This window comes from Sander vitreus, chromosome 1 (genome assembly GCF_031162955.1).
Source record: "Sander vitreus isolate 19-12246 chromosome 1, sanVit1, whole genome shotgun sequence".
Lineage (NCBI taxonomy): Eukaryota > Metazoa > Chordata > Actinopteri > Perciformes > Percidae > Sander > Sander vitreus.
This window is the reverse complement of record NC_135855.1, coordinates 14,952,309-14,974,413: the sequence shown is the minus strand read 5'-3', so window position 1 is coordinate 14,974,413 and position 22,105 is coordinate 14,952,309. Positions and strand designations below refer to the sequence as shown.

Sequence of the window (22,105 nt, the reverse complement as noted above, 5' to 3'; positions counted from 1 at the left end):
CATCTGGAAGTTAAAAATGACGTGCTTAATACAGGCAATTAAAATACAGTTTTGCACTGAATGCATAGTGTTTCAATTGCTTAAATGGTAAATGGACTGCAGTCACTGTATATAGTGCCTTTCTACCTTACCGGACATAGCTCTTTACAATTTGCCTCTTATTTACCCATTCTCATTATCTATAGACAAACATTGGCATTGGCATGTTAATAACCCTAACCTAATTACTTTTCATAAGGAGAATCAGTTTATGTTTCTTCCCAAACTGCTTATGCAGTGACACAATGGATGTATAGAGTGACACCACATGTTGCCTGCTTCTGCTTTGACATGAATGAGGGGTCAGAGGTCAAACAGTGACCTCACAGATTTGACAATATGTGACCATCAGCAGGCCTCTCAAGTCTAAAACAATGGCATCACACACTAGGTCATTGCTGTTCTTGGTGAGTTGTTTTGGGCGAGGTCCGCGTGACTCAGAGAAAACCCAGAGGGGATGTAACGGACGTAAAGCAGGAAAATCACTTCACTTGTTAAAATAAAATGTACTTAATTTCACACTTATGATACCGTCATGTTAATAGATGATAGTTATTTCTGATTCTTATTTTGGTGAGAGACACTTTCAGTTTCTAGTTGTTTACTGACTGAATCAGATAATATGCAGATATCATTATCTTATTTAACATGTACACAAAGTGTAAAGGAAAGAGCAGAGATAACATGTTGAATTCCTACTCCTTGTACCAGATAAGCCCTCTTTTTGACACCCCAAAAGCTAGGGATTGTGGGAAGTTATGTGAGATCTGTGATTACATTTGACAGAATTATCTGAACAGAAAGGCTTTAAGTGTTGTTTTTCTTTAGATACCCTATCAGTGTTTTTAACCGGTCTTTACCAGAGCTGCTTCTTTCCCCCATCAGGTGCTAGTGGTTTCTTGATCTCAGCCTAACAAGCTGTTCTTAGGGTGATTAACGTGGGCGAGACCCTCCAAGCCTCTCAGAGGATGATGAGGGCCACAGCCCGAAAACAGCCAGCTGCATACTTTCAGCACACAGTCATCTTTCACTTCACCAAAATCTGAAAGTGACAGGCTGCTGAAAACTGATGGGAAAGTGTGGCAACAATTATTATAGGCTGTTTACTACCACTCATTTTTACTGCTCTTTCAGACACATGTTTCAAGAACACTGAAGTAACAAAGTTAGTGAATACAAGAATATGGAGAAAAGCAACAACCACATAAACTCATTTTTGAAGTATTTTAGAAATCTAGCCAGAGAATATTTGACCAAGCAAGAAAACATATTTTGGTATATGCTGAAGGGGAATGAGCTCTCATTAAGACTGATAGCACCATCTTGTGGCTTAATGAATGCAGGCAGTTAGAAATTTTCATTACTTTATTTACATAGCAATTCTTTTTCTAGGTGTGAGCTCAAGTGAAGAAAGTGAAATCAATATCTTTATGAAAGAATATTTTAAAACATGTCTTGACCATGTGAAATAGGAGTTATTAGCCAATTAGACATTACTTTTACAAATGCCAATTAGAAGGGGCATTTGAAATACCTAGATTCATTGCTCTGAAGTTGCTTTGTATGGTTTTCATGAAGTTTCTATTGTTGATAGTATCATACTGACCTTAAACATGCAGAACAAATAATTTAATTTTCATTGCATGGCTAGAGCTGTAACCATTTTCAAATGTTGCTGTACAATTAATTGTCTCAAAAATAATTGAATTCCAGGATAACGCTTTTGGTTATATATCACTGTCATGTGACCCAGATTATGTAATAACACAAATACACAGCCTATGTAGTAAACAACGCATCTTAATTATCAGAAAAACTAATTTCTAACTGCATCACGCCTCGTCATTTTGGTTCTTATGAACGTGTATAGGGTCAAGTGCCAACAATTAAGAACTGAAATAATAATACAAAACATAGTCCGACCAATAATGACTTATATAATTACAATTTGGCATATCTAAACAAAATCCACAATAACCAGTCACACGCCTTAGCACCTTAGCTAATGTTATCAACTAATTGCGGTTAAACAAATAAAACCGCGATTATGCAAAAAAATTGACAAATAGACAATTATGTTATAATTGTTGCAGGCCTTTGCATGGCTCTCACACACTTTGTGCAGAACTGGAATTGCTTTCAAGTTGCAACATGTGAAGTCAGCCCCAAGGAGAAGAGCCACAGTAAAGTTAGTCCGTATCGACGACATTTCACTTACGGGACTGTTCCGGTGTCACCGGAGGTTCCGCCAGATGTCCCTCATTTTCGCCCGGATGTCCCTCACCTTCCGCTTTCTTTGTGTTGGCATTCTAAACTCTGGTCGATTCAAGAAACATCCTCCGAGCTAGAACAGACAATTAAAATATATTCATCTTTTCTTTTGGAGTAAAATTATCATCATAAACTCGACAGCCATTTTAATTCCAGAGCTCGCCTCCCTATGTGCACTAGGCTATTTTACAGAGGGACCGTACCTGCGTCCAGAGCTTAGCACCGCCCAAGCCGATTGTGATTGGTTTAAAGAAATGCCAATAAACCAGAGGACGTTTTTCTCCTATCCCGGAATGTTGTGGAAAATGTGGACTAGCCAGACCTTCCTCCGGAGCGCTGTGGAGATAGGTCTGGCAATGCGAGACTACAGTAAAGTGAACAATCTCCTGTCTGCAGTTAATCATGTGTGCATTGGTGTGTGTCTCAAAAAATCTTACCGAAGGCTCTTGACTCCATGGGCCTATCTTGCACCTGGCGCAGCGCAAAGCCCGACCCAAGTGTCTTTGCTAGTTTAAGACCGACGTAGTCGTCAATTTCCCGTCCAGCGCCCACGTCGTTTAAATAGCAAATGCACCTGCGCCCATGGGCATGCTGGTCTTACAGGGAGGTGTGTTCAGGTGCATTCTTGGTGTATTGCTATCTTGAGTCAGCGGGAAGTGATCGCGCCATTGACCAACAAAAACCTGGTCTAAAGTCAATAACGCAGCATTTCATTGTTATTTTAACAGCGCATTAGTAAAATGCGCCTAGGCTCGTGCACAGCACGCGCACACTATGCTTGTTACACACACAAACACACACAGGGAAGCGCAACAGCACACAAACATGCAAAAGATTACAAATAAAAATATTACGGTGCAAATCCGCCATCATAATAGCAATGCGCCAAGGTACAAAAGCTAGGTATTTGAACCATGCGCCGTCAAACTAGCAAAAGTGTATTTGGACACGCCCTAAACTTTACGTATTTGCCAGTTTATCTGAGACTAAAATGCAAATCTTGTTCTGTAGATTCTGGTTACAGAGAGCATTTTAATTTTTCATACAGAATGCAACAGACAAGTGAAAGTTATTTAAACAAATAAACACGAGAAAGTTAACATGTAAGATAATCATTCTGAAAGTAATTTCCTCCCGACACCAGTGATGGTGCTTAGATTACACTTACATGTAGACTTTGAGTAAACACCAGCAAACTCAGCCTGAAAGAGAGTGAGATGTTGCTTTTCCTCCACAGCTTAACCAACAACATGCAGCTACATCACAGGTCTGGCATTCAGCACAAACTAAGAGCCATGGTCACCACCACAAACAATGTCATCTCAGGAGTTTAAGTAATTCTCCTGTCCAATGTGTCTCCATTGGACAATGGCAACATAGTCCTGTCCTGCCCGGTCTTTGTCCCAAGAGGCCACGGCCTTCTTTGGGTCCAGGTGATTCCAGTAAATTAAAATTCTTTGAATTCTATTTCCATTGACCCAGAAGTGGACACCCTCCTTCACCATGTCCTGCAACCCGATCCACGCTGAATGAGAGTTTTCTTGAGGGTGCTGCTGTACAAACTGAAAAGTCATGTTGGTCAAGAATGCCTAGTCTTCGGCATTCAAGACAACAGCCAGGTCAAGCCCTGGGACAGGAAGACGCAACATGGAGCGTGCTCGACCCAGCCAGGCAGGCAACGTGAACACTGCAGTGTGTCCTTGTTGCTGAATTTCCAGAGGAAGGACAGTTTTAAATGAGAACAAGAACAGGATTAAACGCTGGTGTTGATTTTCTGCTACCAGCTGCATAGAGGATTGTTGTTCATTGTTTCAGACTACATGGTGATGGTGTGCAATGATTCATTCAGAAGCAGGTTCAGTTGCCTGTTCTCCTCTTCCACAAGGTCAGTTTTTCAGTGTTGAATTTAGAAACATGTTCAGCTCTTTGTTCTCCACTTGCAACTGTGCTTTTTCTTGTGATGTGTTCTTCAAGAGCAGGCTCAGCTGTGTATTTTCAGCAGACAACATGGTGATGTTGCACCATGTTGCGTTAATGAGCAGCTTCAGTTGGCCATACTCACTTCCCAGAAGAGTGACGTTTTAATAAGTGGAGTTCAGAAGTTTCTTCAGCTCTTTGTTCTCTACTTCAAACTGTGTTTTTTTCTTGCAATGTGTTCTTCAAGAGCAGGCTCAACTGTGCTTCTTCTTGCGATGTGTTCTTAGAGAGCAGGTTCGGCTGGTGAAGTGGTACGGTGTTGTGTTTATGACCAGCTTCAGTTGACCATATTCCCAGACAGGTAAAGTTCAGATAACTTGAGCTCAAAAGTTGTTTGAAAAGGAGTTCTTTGCCATATGCTGTAATTCCGCTGTTTTTTTTGTTTTTTTTATCTAAGCAAAGAGGACACCTGCCCATTTCCTCTTCAAATTCTGTGTCAATTATTGATGGTTCCTCACTAGAATTTTCACCTCCAAAACTAAGAGCAAAAAGAAAGAAAGGGGATCAGATGATGTTACTTTAAACAAGAAGTTCTAAAACCACACTCTCAGGTAAACCACATTTCAATACAGACTGGTCTTCATGAAAAAAATAATTGTATGTTTTCAAAATCCACATTTCGTCATCATTATCAGGTTCTTATAATCTGCTAGTTAAACCACCTGTGACACAATTCCTCACCTGCAGAACTGATGGGACATAAATATATGTAGTACATTTGCCCATTATATTGGTTCATTAGTCACTAGACACTGCATGTTCTTTTTAAATGAAATTCACATATATATGTGTAATAATGTAGTTTTATTTTATAAGTACACTTACACACTTACACACGACAGTATCTACTAATTTTTAGTAGATGCATACTACTTTTGCATTATTATTTTGTCATGAGCAAATAAACAGTGTGCTATATATTTCCTTTACTCAAGCTCCCTCTCATGTAGTTAGCTCAATATAGTATCACCCAATATTATTCCCACCAAGACTACCTTGTCCTATGCATTATTAAATCCAAAATAATTCATTTTAGACACTTTACAAATTTCCAACAGACCAAAACAACTGTAAACCTCCTATGACTGTATTTCATTACCTCAGAGACACTTGAATCTCCATGTCAACCATGTCTTCTCTGTTACAGGTTTTCTTTAGGATTTTCTTTTTTTTTTCCATCAACAAATTGCATGAGCTCCACCAATAAGTTACAAAACGGTTGGAAATGAAAACTTTGATTTTTTAAATTTGATTTTAGCCCCTTTTGTGCGCTGGAATCAACGGAGCGAGAGTTTAGGTAGCTAACGTTACGCGAGATGTAGCGTTATTCAAGGTGCATTTCTTATCTCATCCATGTTCAGCAGAGACTGTTTCCCTTTAGTCTCGCATTGTCAGACCTATCTCCACAGCGCTGCGGAGTAAGGTCTGGCCCCTCCACACATACATTCCTAGATAGGAGGAAAAAAATGCTCTGGGTTGTTTGCGTTTCTTTTACCAATCACAATTGTCTTGGGTGGCGCTAAGCTCCTGTCGCAAAGACTGTTGATCTGCCAAATGGACTCGGGAAGGAACTTGTTTTGGTGGGACATTTGCACTCCGCAAAAGAAAACGCCACATACAACATTAAATGAAGTTAACTGTTCACAGAATACAGTAACGTGAGCTATTTAAATTAGCTGGATAAATGGTTAAACGTCATTTGCTCTTACCAGTGTATCACCATGTCTATTTTGTCCATAGCAAATCCCCGCCAATCGGTCCCAAAACGTCCCAGTTAGATAGTAAAAGCCGTAAACATATTCTTTGTAAATCTTTACAATCATTCCCCAAAAGAACCGAGCAGGCCTGCCTTGTTGCACAAAGTTCGTTGTTGTACCCAAAATGAACGGAGTATTGCAAGGCAAGGGACATCCGGTGGAATATCCGGCGGCGCCAGATGTTCCAGCGATTATTCAGTAAATGAACTGTCGTCGATCCAGACTTTCCCCTTTATGCTACACCACACACACATAAAACAGAATTCAAAAAATATATAGTTAATAATACTATACACACATAAAGTAAGTGCAATTCAGTGTAATAGGAGTGTTTTTAATCATAGTGCAAAAACAATGACTTTGTTTATAGTGGGAATGTAGGTAACACTTAGTGCCAAAGGGAGTGCAAATAATAACCAAATAAACAAATAATAAACATATAATAATAATAAATAAATCTCTAAATCTTTATTTATTATTTGTTTATTATTCAAGTAGCCCAAGTAAAATATTACTTAGTTTTCTTTCTAGTTTTAGTAAAAGTGGAAGCTGACAGTGAGAGAGAGAGAGAGAGAGAGAGAGAGAGAGAGAGTTTGATTAGGGAGGAGATGCACCTGTGTTATGCTACAGCATGGTGCTACAGCATGATGCTACAGTAGCTAGCTCCTCCGCTGCTGCAAGCAATTGACGTGGGACGCTCCAGGCTGCAGCCATACCCGCCTCAGCTAGGCGGCAGACGGAAGAAAGACCCCGGCGGCGCCCAGCCTTGAAAATTTCACAACCAGAATATGAGCTGAGCTTTATTCGCACCAGCAGTCTTTCTGACTGTAGTATTCTGTTACTAAAGATTAAACTTTTTGGTATTTCCTACTGTCCCTGTCTGTGTTGCTAGATGTGAGCCCTATACCCAGCCAACGTTAGCAAGAAATTAGTTAGCTGTGGAAAGCATTACCTAGCTACTTCTCGACTATAGCTAGCTACATTCAGTGAGAAATACTATATTATTTACCCTACTAACGTTACATTTACTTGTTACTCTAACGTTAACGTTAGCTGCAGATTACGATTGTACATAAATGCATGCAGGGGGTGTGAGTACTTTTACTTTCAATACTTAAAGAACTTTTTAATAATAGCATGTACTTTTACTTAAGTGCCAGTTTGCACAATTGTAATAGAGTATTTTTATATTACAGTATTTCTATTTTTACTTAACGCCTCTTCTCATTTATCCTTTTTAGTGGGTCTGTGGCCTATAGTAATCAATAAAGCTTATTTTCGGTTAAGATTTTTTATTACATTATTTACATATTAGTTAATTTGGTTAGTCGTATCCTCATTGCTACTGTAACGTTATTTATATACTGAACTGTAACGGAGTTACCATTAGCCTAGTTAAGCATGTGTGTGCCTCCAAGAGATGTCTCCAAAATCTTACCAGAGGCTCTTGACTCATGTCTTTGGTCCTTTGGTCACATTCCATACCAGAATGTAAAAAAAAAATAAGTATTAAATTAACTCTTCCTTCCTTGAGCACTTTGATTGGCTCTTGAACTCTACAGGAAACTAATGACACCTTCCGAAATAAGACAACACGTTACACCTTTGTGTCTCAGCTACACGTTAATAAAACCTTGACAAAATAAAAAGTTGTTTGTGAATATAATTTTTATGTTCTATAAATATTTTTATTTCCATTAACTCATTTTTACATTGTGTCCGTCATCTGGTAATGTGCAGTTTTCTGATATAATCATGAAATTTGGAGGACAAATCAATGCACTTTACAACCTCCCTAGAGCCTGCACCTATAAATAGCAGTTCAATGTTGTACTACTACTACTTTATGTTACAACATAAAGTAGCCTGGATTACTGGAAGTGTAAGAAGAAATAAAGTTGGGTTTTTTGTGGTTGGAGGATTACCAATAAAAAAATGTCAGACAAAGTCCAGTAATCCATTCTGTAAAAGAACTGAAGATGTATTTGATTACACTTTATGTGGAACAAAAACATTACTATTTGCATATTTGCCAGTTCATCTAAGACTAAACTGCAAATCTATTTCTGTAGCATTTGAATTATTTATTCAGAATGTAACAAATAAGTGAGTTTCAAAACTCAAGCATGAAAATGAGAACACAAGGCAATAACAAATCAAAACAAATGAACACAAGACAAATTAGTTACCATGTCAAAAATGATTCTGAAAGTCAGCCAACATTGTGGTATTTTCCTTCTATCAATGATTGTGCTTTGACTTAAAACACCAGCAAATTCAGCCTGGGAGGGAGGGAGGGAGGGAGAGAGAGAGAGAGAGAGAGAGAGAGAGAGAGAGAGTTTACTCTCTTTGAGAGTTTACTCAAATGGTAAGAAAATCAAACAATTTGCATATATAATATATGAACTTTAATGACCAAATAAAATATTCTAGGAAGTGGCGTCTCACATGTTGACAGGTTGATTTAAAAGTGTTGAAAGGTTTAAACATTTCCTTTTTTTGCTAAGGCTAATATATGCATCTGACGGTCTATAAATGTGTGTTTTAGTGTCTTTGTAGGATTGGCTGTTTCAGACACAGCTCACTGCTTCCAGTGACGATGGGCATCTGGTTCTCCATGTGGAAACGCACCAGGTGACCCACACTCAAAAACACCTGATCACGAGTCCGCACCTGGTTACACAAAGACACAGGCAACAATGTTAAACATGAGTCCACAAGGCCAGCTGCCATTTGCCTCGTCTCATGCTTTGTGTATTTAAAATCCAACAACACAACTCTAACCTGCCCATGTGGATCCACCAGCAGTAAGTGCCGCACGGTGGCTCCCTCCATCCCGCTGAGTACATACTGACGAGAGGCAGAGCTGCTCTCTCTGACCAGGAAATCCCCACTACAGGTGAGAAGTGACTCCGCCTGCTCTCTTCCTAACCTGGGATAAAGGACACAAAGTTACTGAGAAAGGAAGAGGGAGATATACATTAGCAGACAGACACATTAAAGTAATTAACTGGTAGTCAAGAAACAGGGATGTCGATTATCCACCTGCCATGGAACCAGCCTTCCTCCTGGATCAGGTGGATCTGTGTGTCAGAGAGTGGGGTACTGACCGCCGATACCACCGAGTCTGATGGAGACAGAAATATATAACGAATATAACAGTTCACAAGGATTGGTTGCTCCAACCGGGATTAGCTATAAACCAGGATTATTGTTGTATAGTAGTAGTAGTAGTAGTTTATTCATTCATCATAAAAACAACAATTATACACATATCACAGTGTAAACTCCAACAGTAAATAGTGACTGAAAGGATTAGGTTGAAGCAAAAAAGAAAGTCACACATTTTTAAATTCATATTGGCATTGTTTTATTGATTATGTCACTTTACAATTCTTTCGCGCCAAATCTTTAAACTTAAGGTTAAATAAATAGGTTTTATTGTAGACTGTTCTTAAAATATCAGATTTTAAAACTCCAAACTCTGATTTGTGGTTAACTTTAAACTGACAGTTGAGGTGTCTAATAGACTCAACAGAAAAGTTGGAGCTGCTATTAAAACATAACAGTGAGCAAAAATCTTGCTGGCACCACTCTTTCTTCTCCTAAAGCTCTAATTGTGTGAAGTACAAATAACATTTTTCGTTCCGATACCTACGGTAACTGCTGCATGATGGTGCAGTGATGCCTCTATTCATGGGCTTTTGTCTGCGATTGTTTTGATCAGAATTTTTTTATCCTGGCCTATAGTATTTTCAATTGTGGTTTAAACTAATATTGCACATTGGTTAGAACCATTTAACTATGTAAGTTTTATTAAATCAGATTTTAATTAAACAAAGTTTACCTGAACTATAATTAACCCTATTAGTTTAAACTACACTTTATCATGCACACAGTCACAGAGCAACACACGTTAATGAAGTATCATACAGACATATACAGTTATGTAGCACCATTTTAACTTGGGCTGGCAGTGTATTGATGAGTTTTACCTGCAGGTGGAGCTGGAGTTTCTTCTGTGATGGAGCAGTTCTCACACAGTGAAACAGGCTGAGATAAACGAACCTGCAACAGCACTAGATGAGTCATACACACAGGATGTGTGTGTGTGTGTGTGTGTGTGTGTGTGTGTGTGTGTGTGTGTGTGTGTGTGTGTGTGTGTGTGTGTGTGTGTGTGTGTGTGTGTGTGTGTGTGTGTGTGTGTAAGCAGTGGTGTAGTCTAATGTATTGTAGATGGGTATACTGTAGTGTATATATATTGGCCAGAATCTGCCTTTTGGGGGGGGTGGGCATATCATATTGGGGGGTCTGGGTGTCCTCCCCCAGGGAAGTTTTGAGCATCAACGACTTCATTTCTTGTATTGTATATACATTTTTATGCACCAATTCACAGTGGAAATACCTTTATTTAGCCTATGTGAAGAAGAAAAACACAGATGATGATTCAAAATATATCAAAAATATAATGGAAAGTATTTTTTTGCGTGTCATTGGGCATTTTTAAGTGGGTATATGAAAATCCTGGAGCTTTCTTAGTGGGTATACTGCGTATACCTGCGTATCACGTAGACTACACCACTGTGTGTAAGACATGACCAGAAAGTCGCTGACTTAATTCCCAGACTAGCACAATAATTCTGGGAAGTTATTACTAACAACTGAAGTGTCCTTGAGCAAGGCACTTAAAGTTCAACTGCTTCTGCTCAGTGGCCAACAGATAAAAAAAAGATTATTTTTTTCTTTTTAAAGTGTAAAATTATCTTTAAAAAAATCAACATACTTCAAATTAAGCAGTCCACTACTGACATAATGCCACACATATTAAACCATTGTAACATTTACAACTGCACAATATCAGTGGGCCCTTACCCCTTGTATGTCAGCATCCTGTTTGTCCTCTCTTGTAATCCGCAGGTCCTCTATTCCACCAGCGGGCGGCGTCTTTCCCGGGATCACATTGTAGTAGTCACAGTGCTTCCTGGCTTCTCCTTCCTGCTCTAACCTTTGGTCTGTTATTGTCTCCTCTGGGCTCCATTTGTGACAGATTCTCACTGCTGCTGACCTGCACGCAGAAAGTTACATGATGTTCACCTCACTGCCTCCGCTGTGGAGAAGCTGTGACATGACTGTTACTGCTGCACTAATGCTCACGCATATATGCAGTCGAGATGAGTACACACACACACACACACACACACACACACACACACACACACACACACACACACACACACACACACACACACACACACAGACACACACACACACACACACACACACACACACAAAAGAACACTTACAAAGATAGAGACAAATACTCAAATCAAAAGCATAGATTCCTTTGAGTTTGCCGAATAAAACTGAGTCCTTCTGCTGCGTTTGGATTTAAACACCCCAAAACTGTGCTACACAAAGAAATGGCTGCAACTAATGATTATTTTCATTATTGATTAATCTGCCAATTGTTGTCTTGGTTCGGTTATAGAAGATTAAATAGTGAAAAATTACTTAAAAGTTCCCAAAGCGAAGATTATCTGTCTATAAGACAAAGTAAAGTATCAAATGTTCACATTTGAGAAGCTAGAACCAGCAAATGTTTGGCATTTTTGCATGAAATGTTAATCAAACGATCAGTAGAGTATCAAATAATTGTAGTTTCATTTTCTGTCGATCATCTAATCGATTAATCAACTCATCTTTCAGCTCTACACAAATATACAAACACAAAAACCAAGTAACCCAAGGATGAGGCGCACCGGATCAAACTCAAAACGAACTATGCTATTATAAAACCCAGTGAAAAGAATTATAGGCCAATGTAGAGAGTCTAAATTGCACTCGTGATCAGATGGGTGAAGTAGACAGAAGGACAACCTGGGATTGTTGGAGAGGAGCGATGGTGTGTGGCTGAGAAGTTGGCGGAAACGAGTCTCAAAAGCCTGACCGATGCTGTTGATAACCTCACCGGCACAACCCCGGGGACACTCCAGGATGTGACATGCTGACAGAGAGAGAGAAAGAGAGACAATGTTGTGCATTTAAACAATGAAGGCAGAAAGTGCAATGGAAGCCGCGCTTATCGTAATGTGAAATTAAACTGTCCACCTCTCTGATTGACGAGGTCCTTGGCAACATAAGCGATGTAATCTGCCATGTCCTGTAAACAAATTGAGAGAAAAATAACAAGTGTTACTGAAAGCTGAACAGCAGCCACTGTGGCCACAAAATGGCAGTTACAAGATGCTAAATGCTAATATAAACGTGTCTACATAGCTTATAGTTTAACAGTAGCACAAGTAGATAAGACAATAATGAAGTCAGAAAGCCGACATAATAATGTCAGTTACACAGCAGTATCTGTCAAAAGTTTGTTAACATTAGCCACCATAAGCTACTGGTCATACCAGACCAAGTAAGACTGTGGCAGCAAAACCCCTGAGTGTTCTGAATTTAGCAATGGTGCATTTTGTTGCCCATGCATTCAACCTTTCATTTGTAAAAGAAGGACTGTGTTATTTCTTCTTTCAAAAGTTACATAATCTCACTTTAAAGGTATTCTCTGCATTTCTCTGTATGTACACAAGGTCACTGAAAGACCTCTTGACTGTGTTGTTGTTGTTGTGTAGTTTACTTAATTACCTGTACATCTGGTGGGTTTAGGATCTGTAATCAGCCTTGCAATTTCTAATCTTTTCCTAATTTGATTATTGAAAACACAGCAGACATTTTCAGTAAATGAAGATCCACGTGTATTCTTAATTAATTCACTACCTATCAGTGGTTCTCTACTAGAGCAGAGTCAGCTGAATATGTTTCACCATAAAGCCTCTGTGGCAGATTGATTTAATTCCCCCCGCTATCTTCTATGTGTCCAAGCCAACAGAGCCGAGGCTTAGAGCACACTACTAAGATTATTTTAGCTAATTAATTAAACAGCGAGCTATAATCCCATCCATAGCTTTGCTGGTGTTGTGTTTCCCAAAGAGGAACTGGCTCCCTGTTCTCTACAATCTTTGGCCAGTGTGATGTCGCAGTATCAAAATGGCAATGAAATATTAGAGTGTGTACCCAGCATTTGTAGTCACTGTTTGAGCAAACCATAAATAACAGATTTTGTTAGTCAAGCAGTTTATTAAGCAGGGTTTGACCTAGACAGCAGCTACTGTAACAACAGACATGTCCTGCTGGCTGTTCAGACAGTCATTAACTGCAGCATTGATTTTATTCTTTTTTCACTCAGGATAAATAACCCATAGTCTGTCATATGGAAATAATGCGGGCATAGAGGGGAAAAAGAAAAAAATAGATACGAGTAATTAGTTTGACACAGATTCGTCGAGGTGTAAAGATGATGAAAGCATGTGATGAAATTATTTTTGTACTGCAGTCATCTAGAATCTACTCTTGTGGCTCTCTTGTCTTTAGAGTATTTTTAGTCAGAAAGAAATTTGATAAAAAGCATTTATTCTTAAGTTTGCGAGTAGTAAGAGTGAAGGATTTTATTATTTATTTTAACTTATCTTATTTATCTTTAATTTAAGTCCAAAATTTACTTTTAATGGCTTGATAAATACGGGCCCAGACCTCGCACCACCAATTAAAAGTAAAGAGGGATCTAGGGTTGGGGTAGGAAATAATTCAATCCTCCATAAACCCAGCTGTAATCAAATTACTCGCTGCGTATGTGTGTGTGTGTGTTTGTGTCCCTATCTGCCCATGAACATGTTGGTACATGTGAAACATTTGAGAATATGAACATACTGGATCTCCTCCTGAGGCAAATGAAATGGCCTGCATGGGGTGGTGGGCAATTTTCTGAGGATGAGGAAAAAAGAGAGAGAGAAAAACAGAAGCACAGAATTTTTTTTTAATGAAATGCCTCAATAATTGAGATGTATGACAGTTATAATTTGGTTAAGCGTGCTGAAGCTGTCACCTGTAAGGAGGAGGCAGCAATCAGAGTCAAGCTGTCTGTGGAGACAGTGAGGATGCTCCTGCTCCCAGAAAACTGTAGGTTGATTTGACCCAGAAGAGCAGACAGTCCCTTGCATACAGGCTGATGATGACAAAAATCAGTTATTTTAGTTGTGTCTGTGTTGATTGTAGTGTGTGTGTGTGTGTGTGTGTGTGTGTGTGTGTGTGTGTGTCTTACCCTCCCAGTTTTCACTGCTCTCTTGGCTGATGTCCTCTCACACAGTCTGCTGATTGCCTCACTGTGCATGTGTACGCACGCACGCACGTGCGCACACACACACAAACATGTACACATACACACACCAAACACAGAGATACCTTTGTAAATATGTGATCCAGTGTGCCCTACTAACATGTGACTTGCATGTGAGAACATGAGGAAGGAAACTACTTTACAAGAAGCTTATCCACAGTATATCAGTGAAATAAAATGTACTGCAACATGCAACAAGCAAAAGTATTGTCAGCAACATGTACTTGACGTATCAAGTTAATATCAATGAGCCCTTGCCTGTTTAGGTAAAGCTATACATACAGTACATACAAATGTATGTAGATGAAAAGGAGATAGATTCAACTATTAAAACACTGACTGATCTATGATAAGATTGGCTACAAAAATACTCCTGGTATGTGTGCTCAAATTAAAGGGCTGATAGAACACAAAACCAATTTTACGACAGTTTGGTGGGTAACTAGGACATCCATAGAACCTCAAAATCCCATTGACACCTCTTTCCTCTGCAAATCTCACAATTTCAAACTGCTGCTGAAAACGGGCAAATCTCAACGAGCAGCCGAGTTGACGTCAACTCGGCGGCTCCTCCTCATTTGGCTCTAGTCTTTATCTTTGTCACGCCCAAACATTTACATAGGCTACACCACTGATCTGAGATCAGGTAGTTTTCTGAATAGGTCGCGCAGATCTCAGAAATTGTATACATTGTTCATCTGCTATTTTACCACTAAATTCACTTCTGAGACTTTTTTATGAGAGAAATCAACTATGTAGAGGTCAAATATGGGCCGTTTTACAAAAATGTATGGCTAATTGCAAATGTTGTCCAACTGTGTGTCGGAGCGGCCGGTGCTGCCTGGGTTGCTGCCTTGCCGCCTGGCCTGACCTCCTTCACAGACCCCGGCCTGCTGTGAGCTAGATGGAGCTCCGTCACGGCCACGGCCGGCAGCTCCATACCCGCGCAAAGTCACCGTTTTTTGGGTTAATGGACTACCAAACGCCTCTGCCCTGACAGAGCTCCAGGGCCTGCAGCTCCCCTCTTCCTGCTAAATGGCCGGTGTGTGTCGGCAGGGCTTTTTATGTCACTAGCCGAAACGAGGTGGCTAACCGTAGCATGCTAGCGCTAGCTTGCTAGCTCATTCTGAATGGCAAAACACTGCTACAACACACAATAGTTCACCAAAATCTACAAAAGAACTACTTACATGTCCCTATTCTGCAGATATTCCACGCAAAGTTGGAAGTGCACCCTCGTTTAGAAGAAGTCTCCCAGCTAATCCTGCCTTGTACTACTGAAGTTGTAGAAATAAACAGCTAGCTAGATGATATGATCCTTACCTAGCTACTGCGCATGTGCAACTCCCAACAAAGATGGGATAGAAGTGTGATGCCTCACTCTATAGCTAAAACAGAGAGCTCAACACACAGGGTGAAAAGAGGATCTACAGCAATGTGCAGTACAACAAAAATATGGTGTTTTTTGAAAATTAAACCATGTAAACCTATTCTGGTCCAACCTCAAAATACAATTATGAACCTGAAAATAAGCATAATATGGCCACTTTAAGGAACAGTGTGAAATACCCTATATAATCATTCTATCACCCCTTTAAGCTGTAATTCTTCAGAGCTTTGCAGTTGCTTGTTTTCAGAGAGCTGATGCTTGGGTCAGAGAGGCCAAACACCAACAAACACACATATACATAAGTAACATCCCACTATCTAGGAAACAAGACTTTTTTTTCCAGGAAGTGCTTTTCCTCTCCTTGAAAACAAATTCTATGTAATTGATTGAGGTCTCACTCTCTCTCTCTCCTCTCCTCTAAATAAGACTATGAGAGATCATTAGGAGGAAATTCATCTAATTAGATTTGCTGCCCCATCATTCAACAGTGTTGTTGTGAACAGAAGTAGCTGTGTCTTTCGGCATTATGGCATCCAGCACAAGGATGTCAATATCAAATGAGGAGAAAGCCCCGGTTTATGAAACATTATACATTTAATTTGATTTCCCCCTTTGAAACATTTTTCAAATAAACCACATGTGTTGCTTGGCGACTATATGTTATAAAGCAGTTTCCTCTTGTTAGTGAAGGAGACCATATGTGATAATGGAAGGCCAAGTCCAAACAGTTCTATTCTATAATTACGTTAACCTCATGACAAAAACTCCAGAGGCCAAACTCCAGAATCACAAGTAACTCCTTTACACACACGCATGCATACACATACAGTAGAGAGAGAGAGAGAGAGAGAGAGAGAGTGTGTGTGTGTGTGTGTGTGTGTGTGTGTGTGTGTGTGTGTGTGTGTGTGTGTGTGTGTGTGTGTGTGTGTGTGTGTGCGCGCACGGTGGTAGTGGGAGGACCTCCTACCGTGTGACTTTCATTCTCGTATCAAAGTCGAGGGTTCTCATGGACTGGGTCACCTCCACACTACCCATGTACTAGAAAAACACAACAAAACACCAGTTACTCACAGATTCCAATGTAAAATAATATATCTAGAAACAGCCATAATAAAAGTCTTAAGTGATCTTAGACAGAGTGCTTATGTGGGCAATGTTTCCAGCCTGTTTCTCTTTAATTTAAAGGATAACTTTGTTTTTTTTGTTCAACCTGGACCCTATTTTCCTATGTTTTTGTGTTTAAGTGACAAGAATGGAAAAAAATGGAACAAGAATCTTTGAAATTGGTCCAGAATAAGCAAGATTGCTGCAGTCGACAGTCAGCAAAACAAGCTACAATGTAAGTTAATGGGCAATTGCACACCTTCAATTCACGTCAGAAAAATGCTTGTATTGCCACTGACATGCTCAGATTACTGTTCCAAGTGTCTAAAACATTATGGAAAGGATCCACACAGAGATAGACCTTTCAGTTAAAGAGTAAGATCCTTTTTTTAACCATAAAAACATCCCTGAGATCGCCATCGCTAAACCCACCAGACTCCATGTAAACAAATAGTAATTTTATCATTGTAAAATACACCATTCAAAATCGACAGAAACAAAATGAAACTATGAAAAGCCGTTTTGGTTCGTTTTTCCACTGTTCCAACAATCACCACTCTGGTTTGGTTGAAATAAACCCTTAATTGACCCATGTACATATGGAAATATGCTGGCTCTATACACCCTAAAAGTATTGATTATTGAAATGGAGTCTAGTTGGTCTGCGCTTCATTTTGTGCTCTTACTATAACTCAAGCGATTCACTTGCGCGTCTGGTTTGAAACCGCCGCTATGCAGATGACAGCCAACTGTATAACTGTAGTTCCTGATGACCTCAAAAATCTAAATTGATTAATAACTGCTCAAGAAACATTATAAATACTGGAGCAGATTCAAAGAAAGACAAAGTTTTAAGTGGACTTGGCGACAGGTTCAATCTGTAGAAAAAAGTTTAGGGATCACTTATTGTATACTGCATTTTTCCAAGAAATAGCAAAAATCAAACCATATCTTTGCTGACATTGCACATTTCGGTCATGCTTTTATTTTCTCTCTTCATGGCTGTCTTTCAACAATCGATAATCTTTGGCAGGTTGGACTACCGAGAAAATCAATAAAAAACTATTTAAGAAAAACAAGACTAAAAGTAAGGCTGTACTAAATGTTAACATCAGCATGCTAATATGCTGGCAGGAACAATGCTACCATGCTGATGTTTAGCATATTTAGAGGCTGAAAGTCATTTGTTTTTCAGGGATTGGTCATTAATCGAAGTATTTAGCAAATTGATGATGGCAAATAAAAAATTAAGGGATCACTAAAGTTGTTACAAGCCCCCTGAGGGGGACATATATGTCTACCAATAGTTGACAAAATCTTTCACACAAAACCTTATAATGGCACAAGATGAAAAGTCGTTAGGATTTATCATCTGGTACCCATGAAGAAAACAATTCTGGTGCCAATCCATTCAGTAAATGTTGAGATATTTCATCGTACAAGAAAACTTTGACCGGCTATTAGTTCTAGAGGAGAAATCATCAAAGGCAATCATCAAGTGGAGCAGTAAATGTATGCACATACAGTTATCCTTATGGACCAAAACTGTGGACTAGCCTGTCCATAGTTATCCGACATGCAACTTCTGCACTTAAGAAATAGTTTTGGACATCTTGACATGTAGTTAATGCAACCAGACAACATTTTTGCCATGTGCCTGGATACACTTTGGCCAGTCCCACTTCTATTGGCCCTGCGCTTCAACAGAGCAGACCAGAGCCTATAGGCTGGAGGCAGGATGAGTAAGTCTACTGATGAAGACCAGACTTAAATCAATATGTGTGTGTGTGTGTGTGTGTGTGTGTTTATAAAGGACAATAAAACAGTCCGTTCTCATTTCCATCAGTGGTCAGCTCACAGGCCCTGCTCTTAATCACCCATGCGGACACACCTCCGGTTCTAGGACAGCATGGGCTCTGCCGATACCGGATACATTCACACACACACACACACACACACACACACACACACACACACACACACACAGACACAGAGAAGTAGAGCAGACCTAGAGAGAAGCAGAGAGCCAGGATGAGTCACTACTGCCTACACAGGAAGCTTAATCTGAGAGGGAGGGGATGAACGTACGAAAGTGAGTGTGATGGTGTGGAAAGAGCACAGGGAGACAGAGTGTGTGTGTGTGTGTGTGTGTGTGTGTGTGTGTGTGTGTGTGTGTGCGTGCGTGCGTGCGTGCGTGCGTGCGTGCGTGCGTGTCAATGGTTCTGTATGTCTGTGTGTTTGTTGGCACTGGTAGGAATTATTAATAAAGACTTTCTTGCAGTGTAAAGTGAAGACGCTTTCACACTGACACACAATCAATATTTTAGTAATAACACATTCACAATTTTAGACAAATTGTCAAAACATGAAGATTAGTCGGGCAAAGAACATCCCACACTCTTAGTCGCATTCTGCTACTCCATTAGATTTTTGAGTGTTATTAGTTAACATGTGACAGGTACCTTGATGTGATGGTGAACCATTCTGTCTGCTGTCTCCTCCACTGTACAGTCATCTACCGCCGAGGAGGTCTTCAAACAACAGAGACCGTCTCTGTGTTGTGAGCAAGGACAGCCGGCCATCCGATGCAGGGTTATGGGTCTTTTTGTGCAGCGCAGAGCCAAGTTATTAGTGGATAGGGGTACGTTGAGGGAAGGTTGGCTACAAAATCTCTGGTTAGGCCCTGAGCCCCACTCTGCTCTGGACAAGGGTCTGTCAGTATGTCCATCAATGGTTCTGTCCTCTGAGTCCGTCTGTCCCCTCATGCCCCGCAGGGAAATAGGACTTTGCAATCGGATGTTGGCCACACGGGGGATGAAGTCCCTCAGGGTGGACGGCCAGTGATGTGTAGGCGTCCCGGGATCCAACTGGGCAAAATCAGAGTCTAAGCAAAGGTCCTCTCTAGGGGGCAGCATTCTTTGGGGCAGATCCTCCAGAGATGTCAGCGAATCATTGCGCAGACGACTGTATTTGGTGCGCTTCAGCATGCCTGTAAAAGATGAAAGAGAAAGTGTGACAATCGGATATGCAGCAGTGACTTTCATTGTACTGATTATGTATTATGACAAAAGTGATGAGCTACCTGGTAAGAGTCCTTTCTGTGATTTGAACCTGGGTAAGGTTTGCTCTCTCATAATCAGGGAACTGGACAAGGGAGAGCACTAGAACAAAGTAGAAAAGAGAGCAGGAAACCCTGCCAGGAATTAGACTAAACATTCACAGATATTACACACAGAGGTTTGACTTGATAACGTAGATTTGACTACAGAAAGCAGAAAACAGGAGAGGCTTGAAATACATTAAGGTTGACATTTTTTTTGTTGAATTGCTTATCAGTTGATGTTTGGGAAATGACTTAGCATCTGGCGTACTATGTCCTCAAATTATTACGGTCCGTTACAGTAGATTCAACTCACCAGCTTGGGACTGGGGATGTCCTGTGTAGTCTACAGTCCAGTCTGCTTTGCTCTAGTCATGCTGTGTACACCCCCATCATAACTCTCACACAACCCATACACTTTCTCAGTCAGTTGCCAGGCTTCCAGCTCGGCTTCACCTCCACATCAACTTTCCTCCCCTCGGTCTTTTCTTTCTGATGTACAGCAGAACTGTACAGCTTTTTATGAATGAACTTTTCTCTTTTTTTTATGAATGAGAGACTCTCGCTCACTTCCTCTATCTCTCTATGACGGTGCATGCAGATGAATGTGTGAATGGAGCGGAGGAGAGATTGACAGACTGCCCCTAAGGCTCTCTCCCCCTCCCTTACCCATAAACTACCATCCAATCACAGGACGGTAGGGTGACTCATGCTGCACACACACACACACACAGCCAATACAGTACATGAGCGCTCTATTCCTCTCTTCTAACATCAGATGAGTAATTAATACACCGGCTTTCCCCCTAAAAATGTTTTCACTTAATCTAAAAAACATCTTTTGTAGAAATAGATCAAACTGACTTGATTTACACAATAAAAGAGATTAAATAGTGTACCTATTGCATGTAATATTCAATTGACCTGCGAAGAGGAAGGGTGATTTATCTGAAATATTTGCATTTCCCTTTGATTCCAATCAGAGCAATATGCCAAGCACCAACTAAAGAGTGTTTTACATACTGTTCTTATTCCTGAATAAAAGATAAATATCTAACAACAGCAAAAGGTAGTCAGAGTGTAGAAGCACTTCCATACTTGGACCTGGAATTACAAATTAAATTAAATAAATGTAAGAGTAAAGAACTATTTCTAACTTCAAACTAACAGCTTAATTGCAAATACCTTGACAACTGTATATGTAAATAAGCTGGATGTGACAATATAAAAAGAGACAAGTCTTCAAGTCTGAGTGTATAAAATAGTGTACAGCAGAGTTTTGTCCCTTCCTAGTGGACATTTAGTAAAACTGCAATCTAGGCCTGCAACTATTTTATATCGAATATCTGAAGGCTTTTCGATTAATCGTTTGGTCTATGGAATGTTGCAAAAATAGTAAAATAAAAAAAAAAAAAGAAGCCTGTTATTCTCAGAGTCCAACATGACATGATTCAAATAGCTTGTTTTATCCAACCAACACCCAAAGACATTGTATTTACGATCATATACAACAAAGAAAAGTGTTCACACATTTCAGGACCTGGAAACCGAGATTAGCTGGCACTTTGGCTCGGAAAGTGACTGAACTGAATAATCATCTTTTCATCACCAATCATTTATCAAACTAGTTGCAGATTCCTATTCTGTTTCAGCTCTGCTGCAATCAGTGGATAGAAGACAAGGCATCAGTCAAAAGGATTTACTTAAACAACATTTTAATGATGTTAATCATCAGTCCATATAGGTTAAGAGTGATAACAGGATTATGACAAACAGGCCTATAACAATGTTGCTAGTGATGTACAGTCTGAAGGAGACGGTCTTAAATAGCCATATAAAGACGAGGAACACGCTGAAAAAAAGTACTTCATTGAACCGTTTTTCGTTCACATTAGTTACAAGACCTTTACCAGTACTGTATTTACATAGTGCAAAGAAACACACTTGTTGTCAATTAACATACTTCAAAACACTTTGATGGAAGTCATAGCAACAAAAAGCCTACACACAGCGTACCTTTTATCATACTAGAAATACTTTCATAATCAATTTCATAAGTATGATATTCAGTACATGTCATCTCCCATCTGAGGGCTTTACATTGCATACAGCCCGGCATACTGCATTTACACACACCGCATCATCATCGACTGGTCACTATGATTCACTATCAAATACCATTATCAAATTGGATTCCAACTGTTAAAACTATCAAAATGGCTTTAATAACAGGATGA

General features: G+C 39.8%; 1 protein-coding gene across 1 annotated transcript; it reads right to left on the bottom strand.

Annotated features, from left to right (window-relative positions):
- Window positions 1-8,439: 8,439 nt before the first annotated feature.
- On the bottom strand, window positions 8,440-20,455 carry LOC144536292 (SHC-transforming protein 1-like). Its single transcript, XM_078279393.1, has 14 exons — window positions 20,185-20,455; window positions 19,851-19,929; window positions 19,231-19,757; window positions 16,632-16,702; window positions 14,200-14,260; window positions 13,984-14,103; window positions 13,809-13,862; window positions 12,153-12,204; window positions 11,922-12,048; window positions 10,917-11,109; window positions 10,040-10,112; window positions 9,090-9,171; window positions 8,829-8,976; window positions 8,440-8,717 (listed from the first exon to the last, which is right to left on the bottom strand). The coding sequence occupies exons 2-14, from the start codon at window positions 19,900-19,902 to the stop codon at window positions 8,589-8,591; spliced, it is 1,689 nt and encodes a 562-aa protein (XP_078135519.1). The 5' UTR covers window positions 19,903-19,929; window positions 20,185-20,455; the 3' UTR covers window positions 8,440-8,588.
- Between the last annotated feature and the right edge of the window lie 1,650 nt (window positions 20,456-22,105).